Below are 19379 nucleotides of genomic sequence, written 5' to 3' on the forward strand. Positions count from 1 at the left end.
GCGGCGATGGGGAGCGGCGTCTCGAGGCACGTGTGTTGAGTGCGGTGTTGGAGAAGTCGGCCGGAGATGGAGATCGGCGAACGGGAGGATTATCGTCATAAGTGCGGTAAACGCGATGAGGTGGCTCATCGCGTTCAAAGGCCGCGTAACCACGACGTTCGTCTTGCTGGCGGCGTCGGCAAAACCGGGAGATATGTCCTCGAAAGCCGCAGTAGTAGCAGGTAGGCCTCGACGAACGCCAGGCAGAGTAGTAAGGCGGGTTCGGAGCTCGGGTGTCTAAGGGTGCCAGGTGATCGTGAACAGGTGCAGATGGTGTAATTGGAGGCGGCGCGGCTGGCATTGCAGCAATCTGGGCGTAAGAAGCCGGTTGTGGGCAAGGAGAAGCGTTGGTATGCTGGGCGTTATGCAGGGAGGCCAATTCCTCCTTAATAATACCGCGCAGGTCCGTAGAAGCAGGTTGGACGTGAGCGCTGCTGCAAGGGGTTGAGCCATGCGCTTGCAATTCCTCACGAATTATGGCTCGAATGATAGACCGGAGCTCAATACTGTTGGCCAGGGAGTTGTCGGAAAAGTCCGGTTGCAAGCGGATTGACTGCAGGGCGTCGAGGCGCTGACAGACGCAGACGACGTCCGACACCGTCGAAGGGTTTTGAGCGGCGAGTGCGTTGAAGGCGGTAGATCCGATACCCTTAAGAAGGTGTCGCACGCGATCAGGTTCTGGCATGGCACTGTCGACACGGCGGCAGAGCGCGAGGATGTCCTCAATGTACGAGGTATACGATTCGCCATAATGCTGGACGCGCTCAGACAGCCTCTTTTTCGCAACTTCCGAACGAACCGTGGGCGTGCCGAAAATCCGCCGTAGCTGTTCCCTGAAAGACGACCAATCACGGAAGTCTCTCTCATGATTCAGGAACCATGTCTTGGCTACTTGAGAGACGTAAAATGGCACGTTGGTTAACCGCGATGTCTCGTTCCAGTTGTTGTATTCGCTGACACGATCGTAGTTGTCGAGCCAGTCTTCAACGTCCTCACCTGGAAGGCCAGAGAAGATTTCAGGGTCGCGATACCGGTTGTTGGCAGGGCTGGGATTGGGGGTGGCTGGAACTTGAACCGAGATGGTGGATGCTGCGGTCTGGTCTTGCGACATGGCGGCCTCTTGGCGTAAGCGGCGTCCCGAACGTAGCTCCAGGAGAGATCTTGAAGTGGATTGAGGTCGAAGGGATCTTAAAGCGCCTCCACCACTTGAAATACTACGGTTGAGACGACGCTTTATTCCAAGAAGGAAAAATGGCGCCGACGCAAAAACGAACACGAGCCGATGATTGATGATGACTTTGTACAGATGAAGATGAAGTCCGCATAAATGCTTACAATATATATATATAAGCACCATGCTCGTGGCATACGTGATAATTGTGGGCCTCCTTGCGATGCAACAGCCCTTCTATGCCATGGCCGTCAATGCAGCTTTACAGCAACAGCAGCAGCACCACCACGGTTCTCCTGCTATCGGTCCTGCAAGCGGCTCTAACCGCAGTGCTTGCAACTGCGGTATCGGCGGCGGCAACAACGGCGGCGGTCACACGAAGCGGACCATGAACGCGTACACGGTGTGGTCGCGCGCGCATCGGCGCGAGATCGAGCAGGAAAATCCCGACATGCTCTACAAGGAAGTATCCCAGCGTCTGGGCGCCGCATGGAAGCAGCTAAACGAGGACTACAAGCGGCCGTTCATCGACGAGGCCAAGCGGATACGCGAGCAGCACATGCGGGACTGCCCGGACTACAAAAAGCCTTGAAGCAAGCCCAAGCCTCCGACGTCCAAGAAGTCTGACCAGCCTTACCGCATGCCGGCCCGCGCGTTTTACGTTACGGACTCGCACAGTGCCTACTTGCACCACCATAAAGGGGTGGTCTACATTCACGACGCTTACAACGCAGCTGAGATAGCCGCCGCTGCCGCTGCCGTGTCGCGGGACATGTGGCACACGACGCCTCGTCTGCAGCCGCAGCAGAGCTCGCCACACTGGTTCTCGAATAGCCCGGCGCCGCCTGGCACCTACTCGCCTTGCCTTCCGGAAGTGAAGCCGTACGAGGCGGGACCCTACGAGGAACTTGGGTATCCCGTGAACATCGGACCGGGATCCCCGTTCGCCGAAATTTACGGAGCGTACCAAACCTAGGTACTCATCTCTACTGGCGTTTCGAACGAATACCCAGACGCGTCTGCCGCCTCCGCGTACACGTACTAGTATGGCGGAGGACCCGGTTACACTTCTGCCTATAAGACCAGCGCCACGGCCTGCCCGTCAGCTCTTAGGCTTTGCTATACGCGGCCGTGCCCCGGCGCAAGCTCGTATCCCCGTCGTGCCTTCGCTGCTTTCTGCAAGGACGTCACCGTTGGTTACCTAAAGTCGCCGTCTCGTTACCACCAGCTGTTGTCCGTTCCTCTGCATGCCCACAAAGCAACGTTGAGATGTTTGAGAAATGGCCAACGCAACTGAGCGGATTTCTTCGACACTGAATGCAAGTGGGACCCAAGGAAATTCACAAAAGTTTGCATCCACCCGAAAACCGTGCGGCTTCCATTAGGACAACAGTATAGCATGTTCAGAAACGGTTATACCACACCACCATAGAGGGCAGTCGCTTTGCCAACTATAGGTGAAGGGATATGCTGGCAGATGGTAGAATCACAGAAATTTCATTGTCGAAAGAAGCACGAAAACTAATTGTAAATAACAGAGGCGTAAATTTATTGCAAAAAAAAAAGAAGCGATGAAGAAGACACATATGCAGAATGCGAGACAGCGGTAGATGTAGTAAAACGTGATTGGATCAAACAGTGTAGGTATACCCATCGGTCGTTGCCCAGTTTCGAAAGAGATGCCGATAAAGACCATGATCAGTTAGCATTGTATGCACTGAGGAAGGAAATAAACTAGCAGAAAGTGATTACGCCACGCAGCCACCCTTGGCCAACAAACTCTTCATGAAGGCGTTGCTTTTTTTTTTTTTGCTCTCGCAGTATCGGCTCAACACGACTCGTCCAATATTGGCTGGGAGTGCTGGGTTCTAGGTAGAGATTAACCGAGGCGCACTTGTTTGCCTGCCTTGACACAGCTTGATGATACCTTAATAGCACACCTGTGCTTGCAAAGAGCGAGCACTAAAATCTACCGGGCGCCCTGACGCGATCACCGCATATTGGGCCGATATATAGACCGTTGGCATTGTGAAACATCGTTTCAGCGCACGGTTGAACGCGGACGAGAAGAGAAAGACAACACGAACGCCGGTATTCTGGTGTTCGTGTTGTCTTTCTCTTCCAGTCCGTGTTTAATTGTGCGCTGGAACGATGTTTCATGATCCTAATCACAACCAACTAGCCTAGCTGTCCGTACTTAGCGATATAGACAGTTTCACCGGCAAGGAGGAACGTATAGCCTCGAACCAGCGCGCCGCGCCGCGCGCTGTATTACTTCAGAAAATAAAGTTGCTGTTGCAAAGAGCAGTTCTTTGTTTTTGAGCTCTTTCGAGTTGGCGAAGTGCTGTTGCACAGTCACCGCTCCAGACCAAGAGTGCGCATATCCTTTTAACGCGTCGCATGCGTCTGTGGTAGATCGTACCATATTCGTATACCTACCGTCATCAGATCGTTTTATCCATTTTAACGGACCTTCTGCTAGAGTTAGATTTTTTATATTGTAAATGATGCTACCCGGGTGCCTGGTTAACAATGCTTAGAAAATTTCACCGCGATAACTTTAGGAACATGAACTCCAGCAAAGCATATTTCATCGCGGGCCTAAATTGGGATCTTGGCGGTGCGGCACACCGCCCGACACAACGAGACACCTGGGTTTCTGTCACTTGAATGATACCTTAATAGATTTTCAAGGCGGGACATGCGATAATAACGCTCTGCTCGTATGTTACGTATTCACTATATGTTCAGACTTCACTCGTCTCCTATTTCGACAACAGGCCGAGCTGCGGCAGTGGCTCTAGGCCCGTCGCCTATATAGGCCCGGCAAGCTTAGTAACGACAAGCTAAAATGTTAACCCAGCCGCGTGAGCTTATTATTGACACCTTTCAAGAAACGCGAAAGCTTGCCACCCGTCTTCAACAACGGTACCGCTGAGGACCCTCCAGATGCCTCCGCCGTGCTCCCATGCACATACCTGCATACCAGCATGGCTGTGATCGCAAAATGGCGGCGCACTCGATAAAACGGTCTGCTTACGTTTGACTTCAATCGTATCGCGTAATGCTATCTGCTAATTTCTTTTCTTTCTACTTGTTTGTACGCCTTTTTGTGTCATCATGCCTTTGAGTAGAAAAAAAACAAAAGTGTTGACAGCTTCTTCTCGTGTCGTCCATTCCATCCTTCCTCGTGCGTGTGTGTGTGTGTATGTGTGTGTGTGTTTTTGCGCATCCTGCATTACGATATAGTTTACCAACTCGCCGAGCCTTCAATTCTTCTTAGTCATGTCTGCGCAAATGGTCTGCGCACTGCGCATGCTTGCTACGAAGACCCCGTGCACTTCCTCGCATTTCTTCCGCTGTGGCTTGGCGTGTTACCCATCTCCACTTAGCCTTTATCACCCTCCCCTCCGTGCACTTATTATTGTTCACAGAATGATCGACTACCGAAGACGTGATCATGCTGATGCTGATGATGTCCGAACGTGAGCAGCTGCGCCATCTCGTGGCTCAGAGCTCAACCAGAGAGGACGCAGTGCCACCAGGCCCCGAACACAAGTTGCTCAAGTTCCAGCGTTTGCCACAGAGGGCGAACAAATCAACCGCGGCGCGTTTCGGCATGAAGCGCGTAAGTGGAGTTGCTGTAATTTTGCCGTCTACATTTATTCATGTTTTATTTTCTGCTAAGGGCGCTCAACGCTGTTAAATGTTTCATCTATAAATGTAGCTGTAGTATGGGACAAGCATAGTTAACATGCCATTTTCTAAAAAATGAGTAGGCAATCGTTTTTATTAGGGGTTTTGTTTTCAAGGTCTGTGCTTTATTGCTAGAATAAAGGTTTTGAAACCACACAGACGTGCTATAAGGAGCAGCCCATTCATATTGATCGCAGTCCGGGCCATTTACTGATTCAAATTGTACGGCGGTAATATTTGCTGGTAATATTCGGTTTCCGCTGAGCAGAATCACGCAGGGTCGTTTTAAAGCAGTTTTCTTTTGATAACAATAATATTTCAGCCAGTTAATGCGTCCGACTTTCGGTGACTGCCACCAATAAGCGAACGTGTTCAAAGACGGCGAATTTTATCAGCTGTGGCGTTTCACTGGCATAACGGCTGCACGGCTTCAATCGTTAGTGATCTGCCGCATCTGGCCGAGCAATGACGTGTTGCTTGAACATGAATGTGCAGGCTAGCGCGAAAATCCACCGCTGGAACTGAACAAAATCTGCTTGTCGACTACCACGAAAGCATGTTAACCCTGCAGCGAGTGGGCCCATATGTGGACGCCGGTGAGTAAGAAAAACAATGCTTCGCATTTTCAACGTTGAATTACTTTGCGTGTCAGGCGGATAGAGCAAATTCCTATAATCATTTCTTAAAGCTGCAAGACTTTCAGCTGTTGAGAAGCGCTGGTAGTCGATTCCAAGGACATTCCCTAAAACGCCTTAATTATCTCACATATTTGTGGAAAATAACAATAAATATATGTTTATTGCTCTTCAAAGGCAATTTAGACGAGGCTTTTGTTATTTTGACACGTCGATAATATTTGTAGCGTGTACTACAATATAATAAATGGTTTTGGCTGTTCCTGCATAAATTATCCACCGCGATAAGTTAATCCACTGCACATTAGTGGGAAATTTACTTCCTGTGAAACATCTAGTTTGTCGCATTTAAGACATAATGAATCGACTGTGTTTATTACTAATACCTCACGGAAACAATTGTCACATAATCGAGGCTTGACTAAGCACAGCACACAAAAGGACACAAAAGCACACAAACACGTTGCGAGCACTTTTTTTCATAATGAATCACAAGCTCACCCATGCTTCTACCATACTAATTGAGACTCTTTACTTTCCACTACAACCTCCAAGATGACCCGCCGTGGTTGCTCAGTGGCTATGGTGTTGGGCTGCTGAGCACGAGGTCGCGGGATCGAATCCCGGCCACGGCGGCCGCATTTCGATGGGGGCGAAATGCGAAAACACCCGTGTGCTTAGATTTAGGTGCACGTTAAAGAACCCCAGGTGGTCAAAATTTCCGGAGTCCTCCACTACGGCGTGCCTCATAATCAGAAAGTGGTTTTGGCACGTAAAACCCCAAATATTATTATTAACCTCCAAGATGCTGCTGATATTCATTCACCCCTTTGAACTCTGTATTCTTTGGGCGTACAAGTCGGCATTGAAGATGACATCACTTGAAGAAACCTTAAAGGCATCGCTGTGAAATCAAGGGAATGTGTCACGACTGGGCCAGAATCCTCGCAAGGTATGTTTCTGAACACTTCACCTAGAACTGTGATAGGTCCATTTGTTGCATCAACTTTTGTTTCGGCATTGCTTACTTGCACGTTAGTCATGGCTTCATATCATTTCTCTATTCAGGAAGACGGACAAAAGACAGTTTATTGGTCTGCAAGCTGTCCATACCAAGTTATAAGTAGCTCAATGGTCCCACTAATGGCAACAAGCCCTCTTGGACTCCAAACCCCGCTGTGAACTGTTTCAAGTTTGCCAGATGGAGGGTGAAGAGCCCTGTGCAGGAAAGCAGCAGTGTACAGTTTTGTATTATACCGAGCAGGAGCTCTAAAATTTGACATACACGTCTTGCCTTTACTACACACGACTTGCCTTTAAAGCCGTTATAATTATGATAACCGGATATATATTACGTTGATTCCCGACATTTCTTCCTAGGTTATTACAACCGAGACGACCAGGACAGAAACAATGTAGCAAGTTCTTAGTTGCTAAAGCGCAAGCTCTGTCATCTGCTCTTTGCAAATCAGCTTGCCGGAAAATACCAACCACATGCTTCCTGCACAACAAAAATTTATTAAAAGAAAATGCAAATATTATTAAAACGATCAAAAGAGCTCAGTGCAATTTTAAGGAGATCGAGTATCGCGATGACTGAATCTCTGGCAGTTACATTTACATGTTTCAAGAACAGTTAGCACGAATTCGATAACTATAGGCTAGCCCTGCACACAGCCGGCTTACTCCACATTTACAAACATGACAAATCACTAAAAAACAATTTTTGTTTCTCTTCAAAGCAGCAGATGACAAACCTGGGTACAGCACGTTACGAAAAACGTTTTTGAAATATACTCGCAGAATATTAAGTTCGGCCCAACATTCAGCCAATGAACAGTACTTTAGCGATCAGCGGAAGCGTCAGCGTGATAACTTGCTTCCGTCACGGCCTTCACATATATGTTTGCTTGTTGAAACGTTCGTTCCCAGGCTGAGGCTTCCCTTGGTCACCTCTGTTACTCAATTGAAGTGTTCCTCTCTTTACAACCACAATGCCATTATTTACATAGTAGCGCAGAAGTATATGGACGACATACTGTGTAAATAATGTCATACCAACTAGCCCCCCAGTCTGTCCTTTTGAATCTCTATGCATTGTTTGAGTGCATAAACGGAGTTTTTTCTTCTTTTTTTCGAGATGAAACCATAAACTGCGTTTTCTAAGGATCTGTGAGATATAATTGGGCTTGCACGCTCGCTTGTTTAGTGTCCTTGTTGTATTTACACAATCTTTGGCGAAGGACCTGCACGCACTGTTGTCTCCATAACGTTCCTTGCTTTCCTATGAGTACTCTATTTGTATCAAAGCCTTCACTGCCGCACCTGAACACCGAGTGTGCAGCATAAATATCAAGAGCAGACAATATCTGCTGGAATACTTAGCGTAGCGTTTATAACGTTTCTTTTACTACGCTACGTACCCCTCACCGATGTGTTAAGAACGACGCAATGTGCTCGAGCTTATCTTGTTGACACTTCATCTTTACCGAGCACCTTTAATGTTTCTTTTTTTTTAAATCTAGCTCAACTCGTCGAATGCAGACAATATACACAGTGTAAAACACGGTAAATAGCACCGTACGCGACTACAGTAGGGTAGCCCACCACAAATATTGTTGCCTGAAGCTGCGTTATCCGTGCTGTACACGACACGCCGAACACGATCGGTAAAATTCGCTCGATTTCACTTTTCAATTCCAATAAATAGATGGATATCTGTTTCTGTATGTGGCAAGCTCAATGACTGACAAAATTAAGTCCGCCTGACCTGTACGAAAATTGCGGCCATATATACTGCTTCATTCACCATTGACAATAAACTCGTAAATGTAAACTTACTTGTGTGAAGTGTTTTTTTCTTCTATTTTTTTAATTTTTCGCCAGTTGAGTCAGCCTTGGTCTGCCGGCAACATAAAAAGATAGCTACAATCATGTTAGAGTACTGTACACAGGAATACTCCTCGAAGAGCGGTAACAAAAGAGACCAGCTCCACCAGCCGCTACCTGCAACGACCATGATGATCATATTACACTCTTAGTTAATACCGGCTTAAAATAACGCATATAACGCAGAAAGTAGATGAAAATTTTGACGCTTATAAATGGCTCATTCCATGCGGCCTATTTTGTGCGGCTCTTGCATATGCGGCCCGCATTTATACGGCCCCATTCGTTGCAGAGGAGGGGGCCGCTTGGAAAATGTCACGCATAACGCCAAATGTTTATACGGTATTTCAGGTCAAATCTGTCCGGCTTACTAAGCGGCTCAAATATTATTCGGCTTAACGGGTATTATTGATGAAAAAATAATTCTGTATGGCCATGTGCCGCCCAGAGGTGTTTCGCGCGAGGTTTCATACACATAGCTTAGAACCAGATTATAGGAAATCGGTAACACTCACCACACAAACATTGGAAAACAACATTGCACAAACATGCACCCACTGGGAATCGAACCCGGGTACAACCCGTGACAACCGAACACTGTAATCACTAGACCTCATCGCTGTGCTGAACCAGAGGATTCGAATTTTTATTTGTACATACATTTGTGCTTCTGCGGCTGCCGTTTTACGTCGGTTGGTCACCATCGGCGATCGTGTGTGGTATACATATTTTGTGTAACTGTTGCCGATGCTTATGTGGTCGGTGATAGTAAAGGTGTATTTAAATAAGTAGCAGTATAACGCTTTCAAGAGCTGTCATTCGCGGCGGAAAGGCTAAACGTGGTATAAGATAACCGAGCGTGGGAGCTGCGCGAAAACAAACTGCTTCGCCAGGCGAATGTTGTTCTTCAATGTTTTGTCTTTATTCGCTATACTGCGGATTGTTCGCTGTAGTCGCTGTTTAACCGGGAATTTGGCTTTGTCTGAGACACTTTCAACCTCGTTCACAAGGTTCAATCAAATATGATCCGCCGCCGACATGCACAACTGCAAATATAAAAAGAAATTATGTAGTTTTGCGAGCCAAAACCACTGTCTGATAATGAGGCACGCCGTTGTGGAGGACTCCGAAAATTTCGACCACCAGGGGTTTTTTAACGTGCACGTAAATTTAAGTACACGGGTGTTTTCGCACCTAAATAAATGCGGCCGTCGTGGCCGGGATCCGATCCCGCGACCTCGTGCTCAGCAGCCCAACACCACAGCCCCTTAGCAACCACGGCGGGCTCGGTAAATATAGGTAACTGCACTTGCTTCAAAGTTGCGCTGCCTCGACGTTACACTGGCAATACGGCTGCGCTATTCTGAGACGTCGAATAAGCGGGCTGGATTTTGCCGGCACGTCTGTAAGTTTGTTGAACCGACGAATATTTCTATTCACTACCGCTAGCCACAACAACGGTGCCCCGTCGTAAGACTCGCAGATATGGCTTTTGTGAGTACGAGAAAAAAGCTCCCGGACCGTGCCTTTCATGCCGTTCCATTGCAGTTATCGATTCAGTGTTTATTTTGAAGCAGCAAGGCGCGTCACCACCTCCGTTCGTGAGCCTAACGTAACTGTATTGCAGATATCGGAAGCTTCACCGCTTTGCACACGCTAGCTTGTTTTCACCTATTTACCTGCCAGATGCATGTCAACGCAGCTACAGTGGCCATACCTGCAATGCCGTCGATGTTAAAGGAAGCAAGGGAGGAAAGAAATCTGGGTATGGTTAAAGAATTTATATTATGGGTCTTAGCATCCTGAGACTGCTGCGGATTGCGAGGGACGCAGTAATGAAGAGCTCCGGATTAATTGTGACCACCTGGGGTCAACTAACGCGCACCCCCGAAGGGTGACACAAGCGTTTTTGCATTTCCATTGGAATGCGACAGGCAGGGCCGAAGCGCTAGAGCCACCAGGTTACCACGGCAACTGTCGTCAAAATAACGATTCAGCTGTTTGAAAATGTAAAACGAGGCGCGATCTTGCCTGCGTATCGAAGCTGCTAACGGTTTCTTTCAAGCGCCTTTCAATAAGATGGCTCCGACGCAGAATGAGCCTGGAATAATTGCGATGTGCCCATTGTCTTGTGCTACATTTGTATGATCAGCACCACCGCAATGAGCACTTTCTGCTGACTGGAATGCAAGCAATTCACCGTGTGCAAGACGAGCCGTATTCATGCACAAACTACTCTTGGTTATGTCTATCTCTCTCTCTCTCTCTCTCTCTCTCTCTATATATATATATATATATATATATATATATATATATATATATATATATATATATATATATATATATATATATATATAGATAGATAGATAGATAGATAGATAGATAGATAGATAGATAGATAGATAGATAGATAGATAGATAGATAGATAGATAGATAGATAGATAGATAGATAGATAGATAGATAGATAGATAGATAGATAGATAGATAAAGCAATGTCAACTGTATTAAAGTGGACGCGCTGCATTAAGCGGGCGCGACGCTATTGTGCTGTATCATGCAGAGCAAGGTGTGCCAGGCAGTGGCTGCAAGCGGGTGAGATGGACTGCACGCTTGCATATGCAATTATCTCGAAGGAACGATTGAAATCAGGATTTAGGAATCGTGTATAATAGTTGAGTGCCTCTGCCATGGTTATATTTGTTATGTCAACACAGTTATTAAAAGCACTTTTCTCTTACCACCTGAAGTATGCTTTAGCGGAATGTCCACTTCATCTGTGTACGCAATCTGAAAGCATGCTGTACATTTACGCAGACATGTTCATGCAGACTTTGACACAGGACATATTACTCAAAGGAGAATGATTTATTTACAATACAACAAAGTGCACAGCATAGTTTCACTGTAGGTTCTTAACACAGAATGAGGACTTATACACCAAGCTCTGGCAGTAAAAAGTAAAAGACAAACTGTGACAGGACATAGAAAAGCAGATAGGAAGTGTATTGCGCCTACAGATTTTAATATGTGAAAGAAGCATAATGAATGAACTTGCATGAATTTCATGGGGTTGTGACCAACAAAAATTAGACCTCTCAGTTCGTTGCTTTCTCGTTCCTTGAAAAAGTTTTGTATAGAACCAAAATTATGTAAAATAGCAGACAAGTACAATATAAGGAACAAGACATATGTCCCAAACTTAGTGTAAGGTCACATTTTTCATAGATATGTTATCTAATGAGGAACTTAGTGAAGTGCTCGCAGCTAATGAAAAGATAGCTATCCATGACTAGCATGAAAAAAGAAAGAATGAAAGCGCTGCAAGAAAATGTACGTATTTGAATTGAAGAACTTTTTTTTGTGCTGTGGAGCACACTCCGTATACATGTCACAGTGTTTAGGTGAATGCAGGGAGATGCAAGTGAAGTTCTTTATATATACATTACCAATAAGAAAAAAAAGGAAGCCTTTTCAAATAAGTATTTCATATTGACATAATTGCTTCGTCATCTCAAACACATCAGATATCCTTCGTATATGTTGAGAATTATTTGTCCTGATGACTCCAGGACCTCTAGTCAATCGTTGTACCTGGAAGGAAAGAGAAATTCCACTTAATGTTAGACAATTCCATAAACTGTTTCACCTTGGCCCTGTTAGGGCTATGTTTCGTTCAACAGTTGTTCAAGGACAACATAGTAGTGATCTTGCACTAAACAGGTTTCTATATATGTTAGCGGTAAACTTCTGAGGCTGCGAGACGATGATTCGAGATCTCTTATGTGACTGCCCTGATTGTGGTGTGGCTAGAAAACAACTGCAATTATTTGCACCTTGTTGGGGGAGAGAACCAGTGTCGAGACTGTGCTGAACACCCTTGCGTTGCCCTGCCACTTGAGGTGCGGGCTGTTGCTAGAGTGCGCTGAATCGCATGGATGTGCACACATTCTGTTGTCCTTTATTTTAAATATCGGCTCTCCTGTTTCCTTTCATTCCCTTCATACCCTTTCCCCAGCACAGAGTAGTTCACTTGTATTTATGCTGGCTAACCTGCCTATCTTCCTATCGTTCTTCCTCCTTCCTCCAAGAGCATGTGTCAGCATTAAAAAACTGATGTGATGCAAAAGGTGCGAAGACGATGACGGACAATCTAGTCAAGACAGCCAAGTCAAATGCAACATGGCTAACATGTGCCAGCTGAACGTTTTCAAGTCCTGCCCACATCAAGCTGCGGAGAGTTTTCTTAAGCAGATTGAACGACTAATGGAGGCAGGCTACCCACAACTTGCTCCAGTTACCATAGCAGAAAAAATCCTGAAGTTGTGAGTTTGCCAACTGACCCAGGGGCCACCTCGCGAAAAAAAAAAAACAGGTACCCGTCACACCTTACGTACACCGCATGTCGCATAATTCGAAGAAGATTGTCGAGCAAGCTAATGCAAAGGTGGTGTTTTCTGCCCCATGCAAGCTTTCAAGGATGTGCAGAATGACCAACCCATTTTCCCCAAGGCACCGGCCTGTGCCACAAATCACAAAAATAAAAAGACCATGTCACACATGTCAGGCAGGAGTTGTTTATGAAATTCCTTTGTCATGTGGCAGAAAGTATGTGGCACAAACCGAGCACTGTGTGAATGATAGGCCGAGGCGACATTACAACAAAGTTAGAAATGGGAGAGAGGGTCACCTGGGAATTTGTTGTAGAGATTGCAAATGTAAGACAAATTTTCATGCCTGCCAGGAGCCATGACAAATGGGTTAGATTAGTAATTGAGGCCAAAAGGATGATTGGGGCACATGATAGGTGCATGAGTGTTTACTCAATCTCATAATCGCAAGGAAGAAATGCTATATTGCTGTTTCTGCTATGCGAAAAGAAGTAGCCATCACCATTATAAGGTGACTATGTCTCTTTCTTTTATTTTCATTTCACTGAAAAAGGAACTGCTTTACCTGAATGCAAATGTGCACAGATGAACTGTGATAGTGCTCCTTGTATAAAATAGTGGCATTGTTTCCTGACTGAATATTGTTGGAAGTAAACAAGGTGCCCGGTGTGTGTGTTTATCTTTTTGTTTGTCATACTTGCACCTTTCACATCAGATCCTGCCTGACCAACACACCCAATTTTCTATCTTAACATTATAAAACTAGGTGGCGATGATTTACTACAAAAAGCAGAACATTCTGTATCACATAATTCTCATGTGCATAACTCGTAAGAAATTTTGAACCTGTGTCCGACCTTTCAAGTTAAAGCTCTGCGTTTGAAATGTCACTGGCATTATTAGCACCAAAGTCCGTCTCCACTTAGCATGAATACAATAAGTGCATGCATAGTGCAAACAAGGTATTGAAGCCATGGCAATAGACGAACACACGTAATGCTCTGAGCAAGCAACTAAAGTGAGCGAAATAGGCTCAGTTGCATTCTCCACATTCTGCACAAGAACAATTTATATATACTTGTCATCTTCGAAATCAAATGAATGCGCTTGGCCTTATAGTTAATTTCACAGGCATATTTCTTCACACTTGCGGGTAATAAATAATTGACCCACATTGTCAGCTGGCGCTCAGGGACGCTCATTTATGCCACTTACACTTACTGGCATTCAGCTGCACTTGCACTCATGTACACTTTCCTAAACTCAGTGACTTCCCACTCTTGTGAAATCAGCAGAAATGAGTGAGACGGCTCTTGAATGTGTGTCTAGTACAGTGCGTGTAAGTGCTCGAATGTCATCCACATGCGAGCAATATTGCAAACACTTGTCTCTTTCTGCACCCCACCACACTTTTCTGCTGGCAATTTATCAGCTTTTCTTCGTGTGCTTCATCATAAGCATATGATCTTTTCACAGTGCAACGAACAACCATTTTGGGCCAGTTTCTTGCTTACCGGTGATGTGGTCCACTCTATAGTTGCACTGGAGAGCTGGGGGTTCTGCTTTCTTTGGCGGCATTGTTATTAGTGTCGACCTCTCCCACTTTAATCCTGCATAGAAAAAAAAGATCAGTCTGGTGAGAATAAAAATAAATTGCAGAAATTTGATCATTTGAGAAACAAAAGTTCCCAGGAAAGGTCTTATTAAGGCTAATTTTGGGGCCATTAGGTACCTCACAACCGAAAATCAACACTACAAAGCAATCACTAGACTTAAACGAAATGTCATATTTGTGTATTTTTATTCTTTCACACTTTTTAACAACGCAGCACTGCTTTCTGATAACATTATGAAATGATGCAGGTACTGAAATAAATAGATTTTCCTGTGACATTGTGAATAGCATGCAAATGTGTCCGACCTTCCAAGTTGCAGCCCTGTATTTGAAATTTCACTGGCATTATTAGCACCAATGTCCATCCCTACTAATTCTGATTACAATGAGCGTATACGTAGTATAAACGAAGTATTCAAGTCATGACAATGGATGAACACACGTAATGCTCTGAACAAGGAACTAAAGCGAGCAAAATACGCTCAGTTGCATTCCCCCCATTCTGCACGAACTCATTTCGCATATAGTTGTCCTCTTCAATATCAACTCAATGTGCTTGAGCTTATGGTTTATTTCACTGCCATATTCCTTTACACTTGCAGGCGACAACTAATTAACCTACATTGTCAGCTGGCACTCAGGGGTACTCATTTGTGTCTCTTACACTTACTGGCATTCAGCTGTGCTTGCATTAATTTACACTCGCCTAAGCTGACTCAGTGACTTCCCACTCCAGTGAAATCAGCTGAAATGAGTGAGAGGGCTCATGAATGTGTGTGATGATTGTACAGTGCATGGGCAAGTGCTTCAATGTCATCCACATGCGAGCAATATTGCAAACGCTTGTCTCTTTCTGCACCTCACCACACTTTTCTGTTGGCAAAATATCACGTTTTTCTTTGTGTGCTTCATCATAAGCATATGATCTTTTCACAGTGCAATGAACAGCCATTCTGGACCACTTTCTCGCTTACCGGTGCAGTGGTTCACTGTATAGTTGCACTGGAGAGCCGGGGGTTCTGCTTTGTTTGGTGGCGTTGTTATTAGTGTCAAACTCTCCTGCTTTAATCCTGTATGGAAGAAAAAAATCAGTTAGGTGAGAATAAAAAGAAATTGCAAAACTTGATGATCCGAGAAACAAAAGCTCATAAGAAAAGCCTTATTAAGGCCTATTTTGGGGCTAGTGAGTACATCATAGCCCGAAATCACACTACATAGCAATCACTATAAGCAAGAGACGTTTATAGTGTATTGGTGAAAAAAAAAAACTCAGGGAAGAGGGAAGAGAAGATACGAGCGGATCTGTTACACGCATAGGTAGCCGTACAAGGTAGATAGTGAAGTTTCTAGGAAAAAAAAAAAGGTTAGAGAGATGTATACACAAAAATGCTAGAATGAAAAATATCTATAGCATGTTTGATGGCAGGGGACGGCTATAGATCATCATCATCATAATCTGTGGACATCACCAACAGAGACGTGAACGTTAAGGGTAAAAAAGGGTAATACGTTATACGGACTATAAGCCAAAATTCTCAAAGGTGTCGCTAAACCTTTAGTGACGACGGCCGGAAAATTGCGGACAGCGCTCCCGTCATCGGACATGGAACACCACGTTCGCGTCTATCGAACTATGTGTACAGGCTGGAGCCTCCTTGTAGATCTCCGGTGGGGGACAACGTATACATATACATAGACGCGGAGCGCAGGAGATTTCGGAGGCGATGTTATATACCGATTTGTGTGCCGCCGATACCAGCTGTGGGATTACTGCATTCGAAGCAGAGGGCTTATCTTTTAGGCGGTGTGTTCCGGAGTTCGAGTCTGGACCTTATAGCCTCCACGTCTGAAAAAAATATATATATACAGTGCAACATGCAAGCAGCTATTCGCCGCAAAACGCCGCGGAAGCAAGCAGTTACTGCAGGAACGCGCCAATGATTGCGTTGCCCGCAGGCTCCTGTCAGGTGTCTTTCGCGTCTCGGAAAGAAACAAAAACAAAAATTGTGAATCTGCAACGCCGGGATTGTACGCGCGCGCCTGAGGGTTTCCCGATTTGATCGCAGAAACTGGACGCGTATATGCAAGCTCTCCCCACGCACGTCCTTAAGCATATCCGCCTATACCAGGCTGCATGCGTGCGCGCCCCGATGGGCGCCAGTTCGATCGTGTACGCACACAAACTGAAGGCGCACGGGCGCTTGTTCTCTGTACACACCGTGCACAAGAACGAGAATGGCCCATGCGCGCCGCAGGCAAATAGTGCTTGTGCCGCGCTCTGTCGCTCTCGTTTTGCCTTACTGCGTCGTGGATCTACAGGTATACGCATATTATATATATATATATATATATATATATATATATATATATATATATATATATATATATATATATATATATATATATATATATATATATATATATATATATATATATATAATGCACGCGGGCAAACGCGCAGGAGAGGACCTTTCTCCTCGTGTTTGTCCAACCGCGGCGGCTTCACACGTCGGCGTGGGTCGACATTCATCCGGACCTGTTATCAGATCCCGGAGCCGCTTTAAAATATTGCTCCGATAAGGAGAGAGGAACCTCAGGGGGCGCCGCGATCGGTTGGGGGGGGAAGTGGCAGGCGTTGTGCAGGGAGACGGTCAGCGTGGCGCGCGATCGCCTCGAAGAGGCTGGCGGGTAAACGAAAACTTCTCATGCATTGACTCCATAGCCCGCTTCGAGCACATGTGCGCTCCGCGGCTCTTTGCTGCTGCGACCCTGTCGCGGCTATACGAGGGCGCAGCGGTGGCTTCGGCAGTGAGGTGTTTTTACGACTGCTCGGCCCCAACAAGTGCGGCCGTGATTCATCAGCGCGACGTGACCTGCCTGCGAGCCTTGTACACAACGCGCCGTCAAGGAGGGGACGTGGCATGCGTCGCTGAGTCGCGCGGTACCGCGCGAAGACTGTCGATGACTGCTGAGTTAAGGAGGAGGACGTGTCACCACGGCGCCACTACATATATTCTTCCGTCGTCCGCTCGAAGCCACATTGCGTGCGTGCCTCCATAAAAGCTGTCGGTGTGTGCGTATATATACACATACGTTTATACTGTCTCTCTGCGGTATTGCCCCAGTCTAGGATACCGATCTGCAGTTGCAAGTGGAACGGCAGAAAGTCGTGTATTTGTTTGCCGGTGTGTATTTCGCCGCTGCCTGCATGCGCAGGTGGTTGGCCCTTCCTTCGGTGTATAAACACGGCATCATTGTCGAGTCACGCCCCGTATAGGCACCCTGCGCCAGCGAGATAGTGCTGCGGCATTCTTGTATGTCACGCCAATGTCACTGACACCAGCTGACATATACACACTGTGTACCTGTGAAGGCAATGAAAAGACATTCCCAACGACAGGAGACGCGCCAACGCTTGTGTGAGTATATACGCGCCGACCTGTGCTCAGCCGAAAGCGCAAATTTCGGAATGCCCATGCTTTTCCACCTTCGAGCGACACCATGGGTGGTCCCGCTAAGCTCAAAATTCGCCGTTCTTGGGCACACTTCGATTGGAGAGAAAGTCACGGATGTAATTGTAGGCTCGCTCTCCCAGCTGGAGGCTACCCTCTCGGCTACCCTCTCGGCCGGGGATTTACGATCAGACCAGCTTCCCCTTGGCAGCAAAGGCACCCCGCAAGGTTCCGTTATCTCTCCCATGCTCTTTAACTTAGTCATGATTGGCCTTGCCAAGCAGCTACAGCAAGTCGACAATATCAACCATACCATCTACGCCGACGACATCACCATCTGGTCGTACCGAGGCAGTGATGGTCAAGTGGAATCGGCCCTCCAAACGGCGATTGACACGGTTGAAGCCTATCTCCAAGGGACTGGACTGCGCTGTTCGCCGGCTAAATCGGAGCTTCTGCTATACAAGCCCATTCAGCGGGGTCGCCCTCCCAAACACCAATCTGATCACCGACCCTGTGACGCCATCACCCTACGCCTTCAAGATGGCAGTCCTATCCCAAACGTCCCTAGTATCCGGGTTCTTGGTCTCACCATCTCTACCAACGGCTCCAACGCCTTGGCTCTCAACAAGATCTGTGCCCAATCTCAAAACACCCTACGACTTCTTAAACGTATATCTAACCGTCGAGGAGGACTCAAAGAAGAAAGCCTTCTCCGACTCGTCCAATCCTTTGTCATATGCCACATCACCTACGTTGCTGCGTACCTCAACTGGTACCGGGCTGAGCAGAACAAGCTCGACACCCTCATACGAGGGGTCTACAAGCAAGCACTTGGTCTCCCACATTGCACCAGCACTGAACTCTTCAACCAACTGGGAGTTCACAACAACCTTTCCGAACTCATTGAAGCCCAACAACGCTCTCAGCTTGAACGGCTCACCCATACTGAAACGGGGCGCTTTATTCTGTCCACGCTTGGCTTCACCTACCATCAGCAACAGGGCCCCAAACAACCGATCCCGACCGACATCCGTAGCTGGATCTACATAGACCCTATCCCTAGGAATATGCACCCTGAATATAACAGGGCCCGGCGCCAAGCTCGGGCCGGAGCTATCATAAAAGCCCTTGCCAACGTACCTGGCGTCACATTTGTTGATGCAGCCCGATACTCCCATGGCACACGATTTGTGGCCGTTGCCACACGTGATGGAGCCCTACACCATGCCTGCAGCGTCACTACCCCCACTGCAGAGACGGCTGAAGAAGTGGCCATCGCCCTGGCCACTTTAGATCCCACCTGTCACACCATAGTGTGTGACTCTCGCTCAGCCGTTATTAACTTCAGCAAAGGGCGTATTTGTCCCCAAGCTCTTCGCATCCTCTGCCAGGCACCACATTCTAAAGACAGCATCATCTCCCTAACATGGATCCCGGCCCATGCGGGCCCTGTCCACCCACACCTCCCCAATCTCAACGAGGTCACCCA

The 19379-nt window shown here is 46.7% G+C and overlaps 1 protein-coding gene and 1 long non-coding RNA gene across 2 annotated transcripts; one reads left to right on the top strand and one right to left on the bottom strand.

Annotated features, from left to right (window-relative positions):
* Positions 1-1394: 1394 nt before the first annotated feature.
* Positions 1395-1802, top strand: LOC135900730 (transcription factor SOX-1-like). Its single transcript, XM_065430271.1, has one exon. It carries the CDS (start codon positions 1395-1397, stop codon positions 1800-1802), a length of 408 nt encoding a protein of 135 aa, XP_065286343.1.
* A 10095-nt stretch (positions 1803-11897) lies between these two features.
* On the bottom strand, positions 11898-15507 carry LOC135900807 (uncharacterized). The gene is made up of 3 exons (XR_010563945.1): positions 15410-15507; positions 14335-14430; positions 11898-12023 (listed from the first exon to the last, which is right to left on the bottom strand). It is a non-coding gene; the product is annotated as an uncharacterized lncRNA (long non-coding RNA).
* Between the last annotated feature and the right edge of the window lie 3872 nt (positions 15508-19379).

Source organism: Dermacentor albipictus, chromosome 2 (assembly GCF_038994185.2).
Source record: "Dermacentor albipictus isolate Rhodes 1998 colony chromosome 2, USDA_Dalb.pri_finalv2, whole genome shotgun sequence".
NCBI lineage: Eukaryota > Metazoa > Arthropoda > Arachnida > Ixodida > Ixodidae > Dermacentor > Dermacentor albipictus.